The sequence below is a fragment of the Pseudochaenichthys georgianus genome, chromosome 11, assembly GCF_902827115.2.
Source record: "Pseudochaenichthys georgianus chromosome 11, fPseGeo1.2, whole genome shotgun sequence".
Lineage (NCBI taxonomy): Eukaryota > Metazoa > Chordata > Actinopteri > Perciformes > Channichthyidae > Pseudochaenichthys > Pseudochaenichthys georgianus.
The window spans coordinates 11,060,144-11,077,924 of NC_047513.1; the positions used below are offsets into that span (position 1 = coordinate 11,060,144).

The 17,781-nt window shown below is 42.7% G+C and overlaps 1 protein-coding gene across 1 annotated transcript; it reads right to left on the bottom strand.

Annotated features, from left to right (window-relative positions):
• Positions 1-1,097: 1,097 nt before the first annotated feature.
• tpi1a (triosephosphate isomerase 1a) lies at positions 1,098-7,974 on the bottom strand. The gene is made up of 7 exons (XM_034094703.2): positions 7,722-7,974; positions 6,176-6,299; positions 5,949-6,048; positions 4,861-4,978; positions 3,802-3,887; positions 3,335-3,422; positions 1,098-2,036 (listed from the first exon to the last, which is right to left on the bottom strand). The coding sequence occupies exons 1-7, from the start codon at positions 7,831-7,833 to the stop codon at positions 1,918-1,920; spliced, it is 747 nt and encodes a 248-aa protein (XP_033950594.1). The 5' UTR covers positions 7,834-7,974; the 3' UTR covers positions 1,098-1,917.
• Positions 7,975-17,781: the final 9,807 nt, after the last annotated feature.

The following is a 17,781-nucleotide window of genomic DNA, read 5'->3' on the forward strand; positions in this document are numbered from 1 at the left end:
CACACACACACACACACACACACACACACACACACACACACACACACACACACACACACACACACACACACACACACACACACACACACACACACACACACACACACACACACACACACACACACACACACGTACACAAACACACACACACACAACTAACATTGAGCCATGTACAATGAAAGATCATGAAGATTCATGAAAACACATAAGCAAAAGAGACAAGCAAAACAAAAAACCCCATAAAATGAATTATGCACTGGACTTTGGATAGTTAAGGATGGGATGTGTATCCATACACACTCATAGAGTAAGCAGATGCAACAAACGCTCACGCACATGCAGGGGAATACCATAGAAATATCTAATGTATAAGCCAGACATGCACTGTTACTGTAGTTTTAAAGGAATAGTTCATGTACAGCCAGAGGATAGACCTGCAAAAATAAAGATTATTGTTGTAAAAACAGAGAGATAAATAAGTACAAATACAATAAGTAGAAATATAATAGAACTATGTAGACTGAAACGCAACTGAAAGAGATGAACAAAAATACAACTTCCAGCACCAAAAGAGGACGATGCACCCGCAGAAAGAAACAGCAGTTTCAGAGACTGAGTGAAAAAAGAAGAAAACAAACACGAGAACACTTACACACTCAGCTGCGTCACACTCTCACCTGGACACTGAAGTACCTGCACTCCACCCACTTCTGTCCTCATCCCCTCTTTGTCTCCTTTATCTCCTCGTCGTGTCTGTTTCTCAGTTTCTAAATCCCTTTTTCTTCCCGTCCAGATGTGATTCTGATTATTTGTCTTTATGCTTGAAACAAGAAAAGAAAATCTAAACCCCTGAATCCCTTCGTTCATTCTGTTTCTCCTGAATGTCTATAGAATAGATGTGTTGAAAAAGAAGAAAGAAAATTAAAAAAAGAACGCTTGTCATTGAAAATAATGTGAAAATATGTTAAATAAAATATGGTAATTTACTATTTCAATCACAGTTTTAAGGTTTTTGTCTTTTTTTGTGTCTGTGTTGCTTATTTAGCTCACTTTGTTGTGACTTTTAGCTATCTGAAAGAGCAGGGATGCATACACAATCACATGAACCTTCCTTTATTTATCTGAACAGAATAAAGCACAATTTCTTAATGAGGCTCTATTATGCAAATGTTCAGGTTCATATTAGTGTTTTGTGCCTCTACTGCGACATGTTTACATGCTTTAATGTTCAAAAAGGTCTTTATTTTTTTCCAGACCATTAACATGCACACAAACCTATAGAACTAACTACAGGAAAAGGAAAACTCCAGAAAGCATAATAAGCAGAGCAAACAATGCAAAACAAGGTAACATATTTTCGTGTTTCACATTTGATTAATTTATTCTTCCAGTTCCTATGATAAACACGGAACACAAAGGGTTAAACATACAGCAGCACTGTGCAGTGATTACTACATCAATCTTTGGTGCCTATCGGTAACAACTTCACAATAAAAGTCTTGACTACTCAAAGCTGAGTACTCGATTTTCAGGTTTATATAGCTTTATAAATCTATATAGTATATAGATATATAAACAGTACAGTCTGTGAAAAGCTTTTATTGTCAAGGGCCCTGAAGTAACAGTTAGTGCATATGGGTGAGAGTGCATCGTTAATACAACATTTAAACAGAGTTTAAGACACAATTGAGAACATCAAAATACTCCGGGGCAATACATTAAAGAGGAAAATACAACATATGACAACCAAAGACCACAAAAATAAAGATATTTACTTTAAATTAATTCTATACCTCTTTCATAACATATATTTAGCAAAATAAAACTTTATTTTCGGACCTGCTGATCAGTCAGCCCAGTTTACAGAGACATGTTGTCAATCTGAAGGGCTGGCTGATGGAGCCAAAGTTGCGTCCGTTAAGCACGTGCATTGATGATTTCAATAAACTCTGGTTTCAGAGAGGCTCCACCCACCAGGAAGCCGTCCACGTCGTTCTGTGATGCCAGCTCTCTGCAGTTACCTGCCGTTACTGAACCTGGTGGACACAGAGGGAGAAACAAAGGGGATTATGTGGGAAATGATCAAATTAGCAAGGGTGCCACCTTCTGTGCAAAACATGAGAAAACAATAGTTCCACTAAATGAATTGAGTACTATATAATTTACATGGAACCACCCGTCTGTGTGTGAAGGCCTTTAAGACCCCATTTACACGCAAACTCAAACGCATACGAAACGCAAACGAACCGAATACGATATCAAAAAAGTCTTCCATTCACACGAGACCGCTCGGGAGCGCTGGAGACGCTGTAGTACATATGCCGGGCCTGTAAGTGGCGCTCTGCTTTCGCCACATAATACACCAAAAGCAGCGAAGAAGACCCCCGAGCATGGTTGCCATGGTTGCCCTTTTGCGAAACACAATAGCCAGCATGTGTAGTTCTGGGGGGTGGGGGGTGGGGCTGGACCCGTCCAAGTCCAGTTTTGGATAGTCTGCCGTGGTTACATTCCATTTCAAAGAGCTGTTTGACGCTCGGTGTAACCTTGTCGCACTGCCACTCCAACATCCAATCACAGAGCTTGAGGACTAATCACGGGGTTTGTAAAGGAAAGCGGATGTTATAGTCCCAAATGATAGCTGAGGATTCTGGGTAGTGTAGTGTCTTCGGAAACTCTGTAGTGTCTAAACTCTGAAAAAACTATTTGTTTCTCCGAATCGAAGGTTAAAAAGACAAAAGCATTGTACACAATTTAAACCAATCAATATTGTGTAATTAACAAGGATAAACTGATGTTTTTTAGTGGATGAGTAATGCAGATATCGCTGTGTAATCATTTGACAGTGAGGGGAATATATCCGGTTTTATTATTTAAACTTCGAGACCGGAAATACTGTTTTCACCCACGCTAACTTTACATGGAAGCTGCATACACGTTCTCCTGGCGAGACCTCAAATCATCTTCGTAATATCTATCAAACTATAGATCCTACACATCTGCTGGACGTAGATTCTAAAAGTACAAAATACACTTCTCGCTAGAAATCGAATCAAAAAGCATTTTAATGGCCAAACTATTCCACAATTTAGGATTTTCTAGAGAGGGTTATTTGTGAATAAACGACCCTCCGGAGCGTTTGCAATCAACGGGAGCATGTTGTTTCTTACATGACCACTAGAGGTGCTACATTTTAAAACGTGACTATGGGTCGTAATAAGCTGCTGAACAATCGACCTATATGGTTGTTTTTTGTAGGAGGACAGGCTGGCAAATACACACATCGCTAAGACCATCCAAACAGGGCCTAGGTTAAACTGACATAAATATTACTGACCTCCGTAGATGATGCGCACAGAGTCGGCCACGTCGTCTGACACGTTGGATCTGAGCCACGCCCTCAACTTCTCATGGACCTCCTGAGCCTGGACACACATACCACACAAAATTGCACATTAAAATGTGAACCTTAGACAAGGAAATTACAGTTTAATTCCTGTTTAACGGGAACACATTTACCAAAATCTAAAACCTTTAATTAATTAACCTTCATTATTCCAGTTCGTTAGTTTATCTGGAACATGGACAACTTTTAGTTTTTACATACATATTAATTCCATAAGAAATCAAAGATATTTCTTTGGAGCTGACACTGGCTAAATGTCAGCCCTCAGATGTGAGTATACAGTATTGGGGTTTGTTGTGAAGAAATAACTGGCAGTCAGTTTGAATAATAGCATTTTTATTTTTTAAATGGCCAGAAAGAATTAGAAAACAATACAAAAATAACCTTAAGAATGTTACCTGTTCAGGTGAGGCTGTCTTGCCTGTCCCAATGGCCCACACAGGTTCATACGCCAGCACCACTTTCCCCCAATCGCTCACATTCTCTGGAAAACAGAAACTAATATTTTAAGTATTTCCTGATATTTAACATGAGTATGCAGCCATGCTAACTGAGGTAAAATACCCCAAAACACTGAGCCATCTTACACAGAACAGAAGATAATGCTTGTACTGAACAGCTGAATATTCTGAAGTCTATTCAGAGTTGTTTCCCAGTCCCCATTTTCAGAAGGGAAAGAATGGAACACAAACAAGGTACATATATTTCAAAATAAGAAACATCCTAAAGGCAAAGCAGCGCAGTAAACATTCATCAAAATCTCACATTACCAGAGGAACAAGACAAATGTGTCTCAAGATATTCCTCTACTACGAGACTACTGACCTACTGTATTTGTATTTTAAATCAGCGTGTAGCCCACTTTGACTGCAGAAGTAGGCTGCATGAAGATAGAGAGCTGACCAGGGAAAGATCAACAATAAAATACTATAAATCGGTCGTAAGAACCTATATGCAGACACATGAGGATTATGTACACCAGCCACAAAATTGACATTATTTATGGTCAATGTTCAGCAATGCCTTGGAAACATACATTAGGGTAAATAATAAATCAGTTAATTCTCTCCGTAGAGGCAAATCAGCAGGCAAATAGTTACAGCAGAAAAAAAAATCCAAAGGAACAACAATGTAATATAATAAATGATAATAATATCTACTAGCATGAATGAAAAAAAAAAAGTAATGACATAAGAAAGTGCCAATAAAAAAAAAGAGATACTTAATGTTATTGTAAATTAATTAACATATTTGTTATTTGCATTTATAAGCGTTTGACATGTAGCTTTTCCCTATTGCTTTTAGGAAATGAAATGTTAATTTATTTTGCTTATAGAAAGTCTATTGTATATGTTCGTTCTTATTTATTAAACATTTTTAAGAAATGTATATATTTCTTTTTCATTTTTGTAAATCTTTTGAAATTAACTATATTCAGTTCAATTTCCTGTATTTACCTGAAATGACCTGCGTCTGAGCGTAGACGACTTCTTCGGTGGTGCCGGCCTCCCTCTCCTCCAGCTTCTCCCCGATGCAAGCGATCACACTCAGGTCACTCTCCAGAGCGTGGGCCACCTGGGGATCAACCACAGCCTTTACCTGACGTGTTTGCACCATTTAACAACAGGCCGGATTTAACTCACTTAAAAAGATTTGTTGTGGCTCCTATACATCTAGGCAAACAGGTGGAAGTAAACAGCTGTCGAGTCTGACTAATCTGTAGATTATCTTATTTTATTAACTTTAAATAAAAAATAGTCAAATTAAAGCTAAATTAAAGAGTATCTAATATTTTACCTCCTTAAAAGGTCACCTATTGTGCAAAATCCACGTTTCATTTATTTTATACATAAACATGGTCCCCTCTGTGTAAAGGATTCTGAAAGTTTCAGGAAATAATATTCTCTCTTTTTGTCTTGATCCATTTATATAAAAACCTGTCTGCAAATGAGCTGATTAGATTTTGGCCACTTATATTTACTTATATGATATCATAACGTTTTGTTGTCTTGTGTAACCATTAGCCAATAACCAACCAAGGTAACCCCCCCCCCCCTTATCACCTGAATCTCCTAGAGCACCATTGTGTTCTTTTTAACCAAATATCTCTCAGAGGGGCGTGGGGAGGGGCTCCTTATTTTCATCTAAAGTAACAGACAGAGAATCAGCACTTTTGAAACAGGGCTGAAACAGAGGGGATTATGGGTAATGCTGCAATGATCTGTTTGGTATTTGGAGCCAAACACTTCAGAGACATGTTTTGTATATATCTGAGACCTATAATATATTGATGAAAAACAGTACAATAGGGGACATTTAAATCTGACAGGTGTAGCTTATTTTCTTCCCTACACACTTGCCAGTATTTATATTATTATTTGTATATATACTAAGATGGACTTTTATTAATCCCTCATGGGGAAATTGTTTCTCTGCATTTGACCCATCCTAGTGTTAGGAGCAGTGTGCTGCCATTTTGAACGGCGCCCGGGGAGCAGTGTCCACCTTCACACATTTCCTACAGCAGCAGGAGGAAGAGGCCCACCTTCTGACCAATCAGCTCGTCACTTTCCCCAAAAACATGGCGGCGCTCAGAGTGTCCCAGTATCACCCATTCTGCTCCGCAGTCCTTTATCATGGCCGGACTGTAAGGAGAACAAACATGTGACTTCATGTGATCATTTATTTAAAAAGGCATCAGCCTGCAGGATTATTAATAGATGGGATGCATTGTGATTCATTCATATTGCATTCATCCAGTGGGTGAGATACCTGATCTCCCCCGTGAACGCTCCCTTGGCCACATTGTAACAGTTCTGGGCTGCGACTCCGATCCTGAGATCCAGCATGCAGCGGGCGAAGTCCAGGTAGATGGAGGGGGCTCCACACACCACCTCTGAAAAAATGAGTTCATCGTGACTTTAATTTCATCCTCATCTGTGACTTCTTCTATTTCTATGTCTCACGTTGATGCCAACATGTGCCTTAGGCCCTGGGCTGATAAGGTTAATACAATTACATTTAATTGGGTTACATTTATTTTCAGGGGACTTCCATCACTTATAGCAGCAGAGTGGAAGTAAAAGCTACTCCTGTTAGAGCACTGCACACAGATTTGGGTTATTTTCCCTGTGATAAGTTTATTGAAACTATGATGGTGTTGTCACTTTGGTTTTCTACTCTGAATACATATTCTTACACTATTAGTTATGGATGTCCATGTCCACTAGTAAAATGAGAATGAGAACTTCTCTAAAATAATTACAAAGAAGCTTAAAATAATGACTTCAAAATATATCTTATTTATTTATTCTTATTATTGACCTGTTTATCTCAATACAACAACTTGGTATTTCAAATAAATGACTTAATATATCAAAAAAAGTGCTCAATATCTTTCAAATATTGACGTAAACTCTAAAAAAATATTTGAGTTTGTAAAAACATAGGCCTACTGTATATGGCCTTGTTCAAAGCATTTACCCAAAATCTGCACACGGTATCTGCAAATATCTCAAAAGAATCTCAGAAATATTGGCTTAATATCTCAAAATAATGACCGAGCATCCCAAAATAATACTCAGTAGCATAGAAATATTGATATAAAAATAATATGAACCTTTATTGATATTTTGAATAAGGTATACCCACTGATGTATCATTGTGAGCTTCTAAATTATTACTTTAAGATTGTTTCTCATCATCATGATTTACAGGGTCTTTCTATTAGTTTCCAAACTCAATACAACTAAGAACATATAAAATGCAGTGGTGCAAAAATTACATTACATTACATTTAGCTGACGCTTTTATCCAAAGCGACTTACAATAAGTGCGTTCGACCAACAAGATACAAGCTTGAAGAAAACAGAATCATATCGGCCTAAGTACATCAGGTTTCATAGAGCTAAAACATTTCAAGTGCTACTCAACCGGCTTTAGATAAGCCAGTCCTTTGTTAGTATAAAAGTGCTTTGTTAGTAATTCTATCGCTCGAAGTGGAGTCAAAAGACAATATTACAATATTGTACCTTGAGATGTAGTGGAATAAAAGTACAACATGGCAAAAAGTACAGTCAATTGAGACTTAAAGATATCAGCTACTTTAGTACATTGACTTAGTTACTTTCCAGCCCTGAGGATAAGACAGAAACGTCTAGGCCTTTATGCAACTCATCCTGATCACATGACTCTCATCCGAGCAGCAGTATCTCCTAACTGTCATTCTTTATAGATTTGCATTATCTCTGCACCCTATAACCTGCAGTTAATGTGCAGCAGATAGAATAAACCCACAGACACATTATCCGTTACTTACCGGTCTGGTCGTGAAGGCTGGCGGTGTTCAGGGTGGAGATCAGCTCCTCCAGGCTCTCCTTGTTCCCGTTCATCTTCCAGTTCCCTCCCACGAAGAAGTTTCTCTGCGCCATGGCCGGCTGAAGGTGTCTGATACCCGGGGAGGAGAGGAGATGCAGTCCGGAGGATCACTTCAGCTGCTGGTGGGTATGTGAGGGGCTGTAGGAAATATCACAACTCAACTCCGGGACGGCTAAAACATCCCTCTTCTTCTTGTTCGCTGCACGGTGAATTACCGCCACCTGTTGTTACAAGAAAGTACTGTGGACTAACTAACTAAAAAAAGAAAAGGCAACAAAAAAGATAAAAATAATGAAAACACCCCAAACGTGTACATTTAAAAAAATATATATTTGTCAAACACAAATGTGGTTTGGTTTCCTTTTTATTACTAATGTTCATTATATAATATGTGTTTATATTCTAGGGAAAAGGTTGTTACATTTGAATGTGAAATGTTCCCATAAATACAATTAATTGTAATAACTAATAATTGAATGTAATATAAATGGTATCTTTCCTTTATATTATCTACATCTACAGAATAATATACATTATAATCTAATGCATGTGTACTGTAGGCAATATGTCATTTTGCAATTGTTCTGTAGCATAGCTTTTCTTAAACATGTAAAATATTTTTAAGCATGCTGTATTGAATGTACAGTAGACTGCCATTCCAATTACCATTTCCAATAACAATAAAAACATAAATAACCCTGTGCCTACTGTGGGGGAAACTTCTGAAGCAATTGGATCAGGACTCAAAGAGAGACACGATGGAGAGCTGGAGCTTTGATGGCAAACACTGACGGTTTATCTTGGAGCTTCGGCCGGAGAATTCACGCGACATGTCACGGGCCACGAGTTGACCACACGGCAATTGAAATGCCACAATCAATTCTGAAGAACTCTTCCTCTCGTATGATGTTTTTTTTTTTTCATCTTTTTTTTTTTTCATACATAACATCAATAGAACATATGCTTACATAACTGCAACTGTTGTACACCAGGATTAATCATACATACCCTCCTTGGGCACCAAAAGGACATACAGTTTCTTAATGTCATCAATTTCTATATTGTGCAAACATTATCAACATATTACAGATATTATCACTCCCCCTCATCGGAAACATGATCGCACAATACCTGAACCATTATGATAGTAAGAGCCAGTGCTTTACCATCCAGATGAAACAAGTACAAGTGCAGTGAATAAAATAAATGAAAAATAAATAAATAAAAATAAATAAGTAAAGAGGTGCTGCTAGAGATCTGTTGTTGCTTGTATTAATGGGGACCATTTTTCTTTGAATTTGTCAGTTTTCAGCTGTAGTCTTGCTGTGATTTTCTCCATTAAATAAACATTTTTTACCCTGTTTCTCCAGTGCAATATGCTGGGGGGCTGCGGGTTCAGCCACGAGACCATTATCATTTTTTTCGCAATTAGAAGAAGAATTCTTAGTAAGAAAGCTACATTTCTGTCCATATCCACTATCCAGTATATAAAATGCTGGGTCCAAATTAAAGGTAATGCCCAGCACCCGTTTAATCTCCTTTTGAACATCTTTCCAGAAGCCCTGAATGGTTGGACAGTCCCAAAATATATGTGTGAAGTCTCCCACCCGTCCACAGCCCCTCCAGCACAAATTAGAGGTATTGCTGTATTTTGAAGTGATAGATGGGGTGTTAAAATATCTAATTTTCACCTTCCAATCAAATTCCCTCTATGTTGGACTGTTTGTTATTGTATGTCCCACCTTGAATGATTCTTCCCAATCCTCGTCGCATATTATAATATTCGCTTCCAACTCCCATTTTTCTTTGACATCCTTATTGTTGCTGTTACATTCATAATGTAGTACCTTGTAAAATGTTGATATAGCCCCTTTTTTGTCTCGTCCCCTGTATATGTCATTAACAGTTCCTCTAGTTTAGATGGGGCTTTGCGAATGTTTTCCCATTCCTTATGCTTCTGAAGGTAATGTCTCAGTTGCAGGAATCTATAAAAGTCACAGGATGGTAGGTTAAATTCCTGTTTCAGTTGTTCAAATGATTTAATGGTTTGTCCAGTAAAGAGTTGTGTAATATATATTAACCCCTTATTTCCCCATGTTTTAAATCCTGAGTCCATACTAGATGGTAAAAGTCTGGGTTTGTAGCTATTTTAGTGGCCCTGCTAATAGAGTTTGACAGCTTTAATTCCTTTCGTAACTTTTGTTCCATATCAACCCAAATTGTTTCCGTGTATTCAATTATCCACATAATTATTGCTCTAATTTGTGCTGCCCAATAGTAATATTTTAAATGAGGTAGATTCAACCCTCCATTCTCTTTTATCCATCCTTTTAAAAATTACTTGTATCCGTCAAGTTTTGTCTTAGGTTACTGCCTTAAATATTGTTTTAAAGAGCTTGTTTTCGTTGGTTTTTGGACGAGCTAGTTTCCACCCTGTCTCCTACCTCATGGCGCCACCGCAAGTCTCGTATGATGTTTTAACTAGTTTCGCTAAGTTCGAAGGACCAGGGTACGCACAAATCAGGAATGCATGAGGTGCAAAAATAAGGATTTTATTTACCCAATATAATACATGGCTAGAATGACATGCAGTAGCAGCAAGTGTACTCATGTCTTGTGATCCAATGTATAATAAAGTGTGGAGTTCCATACTTAACACACCGCCTCCGACTCCCATTCATCGGCTCTACACTGGTGACCCTGACGTTTTCGAGAAAGTTTCCGAAGACTCAATGAACATGGCTAATCGCAATGTTTTTGTAAAGCTGCCGGAGTTTTGGGAGCATGCCGCTGCGGCGTGGTTTGCACACGTGGAGGCGCACTTCGCCTGCCGACAAGTCCGTGATGGGGATTTGAAATACTACCATATAGCAGCGCCACTCATCCAGGTTGGTGGGATTTATCGCTGACCCCCCACACCATGGCAAATATGAGGCGATTAAAGCCCTTCTCCTTAAGACAGTTAGCTTATCTGCTAAGGAGAGGGCCTGCCAGATTCTTGAAATTCAAGGCCTAGGGGATAGCAAGCCATCTCAACTCATGGAGAGGATGCTAAATCTGCTAGGAGGGGAAGATCCCCGGATTTTATTCATGGAGACATTCCTAGGCCACTTGCCTTCCCGTGTCCAGACGGCCAGGGAGCGCCAGGCCCCCCCAATTGACATTCCTGCCCTACCCCAATAAACACGTTTTTTATTATTTATAAAAATTTAAATATATATTTTTTTCATTATAAATATACTGTGAACTTTTATGCTACCATGTATGTGATGTCAGATAATAACTAAAAAAAAATCGCAGGCTACGTCAAATAAATGCATGTGTCTGTTGTGATTTGTGATTCGTCCACATTTAGACCAATCACAGCGTCACACTCTTCCGCCTATTCTGGATTTGTTTATTGTGCATTCTGTAGACTCCCATTTCTGTTTGAATTACAAAATGGACATCAGAAATTGGCTTAAAAGGTCTAAGGATTTATTAAAACGAAATAGCGATGAAAGAACTGCAGTCGATGGTGCTGCTGGCGACCCTGCACCTGCCGTTGCAGCAGCACGCCTTAATGTCACAAGCTTGACCTCGGCAAACCCCGGGCTGAGTTAGCGAGCCCAAGCCTTGACTCATCAAGGCGGCCGCCACCAACGCTGTCCTCCGAGGCACAGCCCCTTGCCCCTACCATCATCACCACCTGCGTTGCCACACCTTGTACCACACCCGCTATCAGTATAACACCTGTCCACAACCTCAAACAGTCACATTCCAAACTCCACTATGGCCAAGACCAAAGAGCTGTCAAAGGACACCAGACACAAAATTGTAGACCTGCACCAGGCTGGGAAGACTGAATCTGCGATAGGTAAGCAGCTTGGTGTGAAGAAATCAACTGTGGGAGCAATTATTAGAAAATGGAAGACATACAAGACCACTGATAATCTCCCTCGATCTGGGGCTCCACGCAAGATCTCACCCCGTGTGGTCAAAATGATCACAAGAATGGTGAGCAAAAATCCCAGAACCACACGGGGGGACCTAGTCAATGACCTGCAGAGAGCTGGGACCAAAGTAACAAAGGCTACCATCAGTAACATACTACGCCGCCAGGGACTCAAATCCTGCAGTGCCAGACGTGTCCCCCTGCTTAAGCCAGTACATGTCCAGGCCCGTCTGAAGTTTGCTAGAGAGCATTTAGATGATCCAGAAGAGGATTGGGAGAATGTCATATGGTCAGATGAAACCAAAATAGAACTTTTTGGTAAAAACTCAACTAGACGTGTTTGGAGGAGAAAGAATGCTGAGTTGCATCGAAAGAACACCATACCTACTGTGAAACATGGGGGTGGAAACATCATGCTTTGGGGCTGTTTTTCTGCAAAGGGACCAGGACGACTGATCCGTGTGAAGGAAAGAATGAATGGGGCCATGTATCGTGAGATTTTGAGTGACAACCTCCTTCCATCAGCAAGGGCATTGAAGATGAAACGTGGCTGGGTCTTTCAGCAAAACAATGATCCCAAACACACCACCCGGGCAACAAAGTGGTTTCGTAAGAAGCATTTCAAGGTCCTGGAGTGGCCTAGCCAGTCTCCAGATCTCAACCCCATAGAAAATCTTTGGAGGGAGTTGAAAGTCCGTGTTGCCCAGCGACAGCCCCAAAACATCACTGCTCTAGAGGACATCTGCATGGAGGAATGGGCCAAAATACCATAATAATGTGTGAAAACCTTGTGAAGACTTACAGAAAACGTTTGACCTCTGTCATTGCCAACAAAGGGTATATAACAAAGTATTGAGATTAACTTTTGTTATTGACCAAATACTTATTTTCCACCATAATTTGCAAATAAATTCTTTAAAAATCAGACAATGTGATTTTCTGGATTTTTTTTTCTCATTTTGTCTCTCATAGTTGAGGTATACCTAGGATGAAAATTACAGGCCTCTCTCATTTTTTTAAGTGGGAGAACTTGCACAATTGGTGGCTGACTAAATACTTTTTTGCCCCACTGTATATTTTGCCGCAGGCCCGCAGCACATGACGGTTTTGTGTGCCCTCCCATGAAAATCATATGGCCTCCCTTTAGATTTGTTCTGGCGCCGGGTCTGGGCGTGAGGCCTATGTGTTTGTGTATTGGAGGACAGCGGTTCAACTGGGATTTTGTGACGGCAGATATTTATTTCCCCCTCCTCGGGGTATGTGCTCACGGACTCCTTGTGGACGTTAAAAATAAACGCTTGGTTGATGCCTTGACGTTTTCCTCCCTCGTGTGTACACTTGGCAAGGCAGCGTACGACGGGCTGTCGGGCTCGCTGTCGGGAGCGGACATTTTTCTCAGGCTGTTGGCTGACTTTCCAGACCTGACGCTGCCCACCTTCTCCGCGCTCACCACCAAGCATGGGGTGGAGCACCACGTCACCACCGAAGGTCCCCCAGTCTACGCCAGGGCCCGGCGGTTGAATCCTTCTAAGCTTGCAGTAGCGAGGGTGGAGTTTTCAACCATGGAACGCCTGGGCATCGTCCGCCGTTCTGACAGTCCTTGGGCCTCTCCTCTACACGTCGTTCCCAAGCCGAACGGTGGTTGGCGCCCTTGTGGGGATTACCGCCGCCTCAACGAAGCCAGGACACCCGACCGGTGCCACACATTCAAGACTTCTCGGCACATCTGGCCGGTACGTCGGTGTTTTCGAAAGTGGACCTGGTGCGTGGTTACCACCAGGTGCCCATGCATCCCCTGGACGTCCCTAAGACAGCAGTGATAACGCCGTTTGGACTTTTCGAGTTCCTGCGGATGCCTTTTGGGCTCAAGAACGCCGCCCAAACGTTCCGGCGCCTGATGGATTCGGTGCTGCGGGACCTGCCGTTCGTGTTCGTCTACCTGGACGACATACTCGTCGCCAGCGCTTCGGTGGAAGAGCACCTGTCGCACCTCCGAGCCCTTTTCGCTACGACCCCCATCCAGGCGATCGACTGGACGGTGGAAGCTGCGTCTGCTTTCACGGAGGTCAAGACCGCGTTGGCTCAGGCGGCCCTGTTGGCGCATCCATCATCCACGGCTCCCATCTCCATTACCACAGACGCATCAGACTACACTGTTGGTGCGGTGCACGAGCAGTGGGTGGAGGGCGCTTGGCAGCCACTCCCCTTTTCAGCCGCCAGCTGACGCCCAGAGAAAGCAGGTACAGCGCTTTTGACCGAGAGCTCCTTGGACTTTATTTGGCCATGCGGCACTTCCGTTTTTTGCTGGAAGGCCGTGAGTTTACGGCGTTTGTCGACCACAAGCCGCTCACGTTCGCCATGTCTAAAGTGGCGGAGCCTTGGTCGGCACGTCAGCAGCGGCAGCTTTCCTACATCTCGGAGTTCACCACAGACATTAAGCATGTGGCTGGCAAGTCGAACCTGGTTGCAGATTGCCTCTCCAGAGTCGTCATCGGAGCCGTCCAGTTGGGCCTGGACTATACTCGCATGGCGGCGGACCAGGTCACAGACCCCGGCATCCAGGCTCCGAAGGTGGAGGGCGCGGGGCTGCGCTTGGAGGACGTTGTGTTCGGCGACGCGGGCGTTACCCTCCTGTGTGACGTTTCCACAGGCCTGTCGCGGCCAGTCGTTCCCGCCAGCTGGAGGCGCTCTGTGTTCGAGGCAGTGCACGGCCTGTCACACCCCGGCGTTAAGCCTTCGGTGCGCTTGGTGGCCGCGAAGTTCGTCTGGCATGGGCTGAAAAAGGACGTGAGGACTTGGGCTGGTGAGTGCGTAGCTTGTCAGCGCGCTAAGGTGCACCGCCACACGAAGGCCCCTTTTGACCGTTTCCTGGTGCCTGAGAGGAGGTTTGACCACGTCAACATCGACCTGGTTGGTCCATTGCGCTCCTCTCAGGGTTTTTCCTAACTCCTCACCATGGTGGACAGGACGACCCGTTGGCCGGAGGCGGTTCCTCTCATGTCAACATCAGACGCAGACATTGCCCAAGCTTTCATTGCGACGTGGGTGTGTCTTTTTGGCACCCCGTCAGACATTTCCTCGGACAGAGGCTCACAGTTCACGTCCGGGCTCTGGAACGCCGTGGCCAGTGGTTTGTGGGTTAAGCTGCACAGGACTACCTCTTACCACCCTCAGGCTAACGGCTTCTGTGAGCGGTTCCATCGCTCCATGAAGGCGGCCCTCAAGGCGGCCCTCAAGGCGGCCCTCAAGGCGGTCCTCAAGGCCGGCCTTACGGACGGTAATTGGGTCGACAAGCTACCTTGGGTGATGCTGGGCCTGAGGACCGCGCCTAAGGAGGATCTGCAGTGCTCCACGGCGGAGTTGGTATACGGTCAGCCGCTGAGGGTTCCGGGGGATTTCCTCCCCAACGCATCGCCTCCCTGGTCGGCGACGGCCCAGCGGGCTTTCCTGCAGGACGCCGCTGAGGCCTTTGCTCCGATCCCCACTGCTCGGCACGGTACTCAGGTGTCCCGGGTTCCCGTAGAGCTCCGCTCAGCGGGGCATGTGTTTATCCGGCACAACGCGCACAGGGGACCCGTACAGCCCCCTTACGATGGGCCTTTCCGGGTTCTGGAGCACGGGGACAAACACGTTGTGGTCGACCTAGGTGGTAAGGCCGAGCACGTCTCAGTGGACCGGGTGAAGGCTGCTCACCTGGACTTAGACCAGCTGGTGGTGCTGGCTCGACCTCCGCGACGGGGCTGCCCCCTGGCCTCGAACCCTGTCTCGGAATCGGGGCCTACGGTTCTGGACCCAACTCTTCCGGGGGCCGCACAGGCGGACGTCGCTTTTCCGACTCCCGTGCGCAGGAGTCGTGGGCGTCAGCGTGTCGTTCCTCTCTGGGGGGGGGGCTTGTGTGGTGCCACGTGATAGGACATAATTCACCGTGTGTTTGGTGTGTGTTGCAACCCGGACCCGTTAGTGAGGGCACCGGGGTTGTTGTTCATTCTGGCTAGCATGACATGTAGCAGCAAGTGTAATCATCTCTTGTGATCCAATGTATAATAAAGTGTGGAGTTCCATACTTAAAACACTGCCTCCGACTCCCATTCATCCGCTCTATAATGTACAGTTTTAAGATGGGTAATAAAATCAATTAGGTTTAAACAAAAAGGTGTAGATATAAACAGAGACAATCTAGCATTTAACGCAAACAAAACGTCACAAAAATGGGTGACATCCTGTGTGCTCTTCTTCCCAAGAGCAACTCACATACCCCCCCTCATCTCCACAATGCAGGAATTTATAGCAATACTGGCCAGTCCATTGTTGCGTGCAGGGGGAAAAGGCTCTAAAAAGGGGTGGCTTAAATTGAGTGGGCTCTTTAAACACCCCTCAGGGTTTGAGAAGAATGGCGTAGTCCAATTAGCTGACACATCTATAAAGGCAGGTGTTCAGCTCAGCCTTTTGCCAGGAGCAAGGTGAGCTGTAAGACACTGACAATAGGATTACACACAACACAATTAACAATAGATATTTTAAACAAGATTGCGTGCACTCAAACTAGCAAAATAAAGCTATTTCAAATCAATGTGTCTGTGTATGTCTGATGTAAACAAAAGCATAACCTTTAGGATGTGTGTTCGTTTGTGAGGCTTGTAGCCCTCACACTAAGGGTAATCAACATTCTTCATTAGTTAGACTAAACAGCTGAGGACACTGAATCACATTTGTTGTCGCTTATGGCTCGGTGTCATCTACACCCCGAGAAGGATGTGTTCCAGGTGTCCCATAACAATGACTATCTATGACCGAATTTGACACACACTGTTATTTACTCAACAATAACACACAATTGTGGCATATCAAGATGCTGATTAGACAGCATGATTATTGCACAGGTGTGCCTTAGGCTGGCCGTAATAAAAGGCCACTCTGAATAAAAGCAATAAAGCAAAACTGCACGTTTCAGAGTGGCCTTTTATTGTGGCCAGCCTAAGGCACACCTGTGCAATAATCATGCTGTCTAATCAGCATCTTGATATGCCACACCTGTGAGGTGGGATGGATTATCTCGGCAAAGGAGAAGTGCTCACTATCACAGATCTTTTCAGATTTGTGAACAATATTTGAGAGAAATGGTTATTTTGTGTATATAGAAAATGTTTTAGATCTTTGAGTTCATCTCATGAAAAATGGGAGCAAAAACAAAAGTGTTGCGTTTATATTTTTGCTCAGTGTAGATAGTATAAGAAATGTGCAGACTATGACAGTTTAATGGTGGAGGTATACACACATATTGATAGATGTCTTGATAGAACCACGTTTTTCATTCATTGCATAACTACACCGTAGTTGTGTATGATATGTCAATAAACCTTTGAAAATCTTGAAATCTTGAAAGGGACGTGCAAAATAGCCATTATATACAGTCTTTAATGAACTATTAGTAGAGAATAACGAGTAATGAATATACTTTATAGAGATCTGCAGATAAATGTTTAGTCTTCTCAAGCACCAACTATCAAATATCTCTCCTGATTGTTGGCACTTGACAATCACCTTCCCTGAATTGTACTCAGGTGTAACTAAAGTCTGCTTTAAGGGTTGTTTATATTTCACATAATTAATCAGAATCTGCAAAGTAACTCAAATAAATGCAGTGGAGTAAAAATACCAGGTTAACCTCTGAATTGTAGTGGAGTAGAATTACAAAGTAACAATGAGCTGTCATGTGGGTATATATTAATGCTGCCCATTATGAACACAAGCGATTTTACCCATTTATTAATTATATGTTTTACATTTGATAACACCAATGTGTTTAATACTGGCAACTTCTAATTGTGGGAAAAACTAAAATGTTCCCAGTCTCAGATGTTCAGTCAAATCGGTTTACTCTGTGACAGAGATGACATTGTCTTATTGTCATGGTGTTGGTATTATTACAGTTAAATCTATTCTGCTGCATTGCTGTATAGCCAGGCATTAACATTTGCATGTCCACCCTGCTGCAGTCTTCAGCTGTGAGTCACGCTGCTGCTGTGTGTTGACCTGGCAAATGAAACTTCCCTGGAGACTAATTTGT

Bases quoted from the DNA above. Each gene is read 5' to 3' on its own strand.
- tpi1a (XM_034094703.2), bottom strand. From the start codon at position 7,833: ATGGCGCAGAGAAACTTCTTCGTGGGAGGGAACTGGAAGATGAACGGG. The intron at 6,049-6,175 runs GTATCTCACCCA...TTCTCCTTACAG, and splicing joins GCGTTCACGGGGGAGATCAG to TCCGGCCATGATAAAGGACT. The intron at 3,423-3,801 runs GTAACATTCTTA...ATGTGTGTCCAG, and splicing joins AGACAGCCTCACCTGAACAG to GCTCAGGAGGTCCATGAGAA.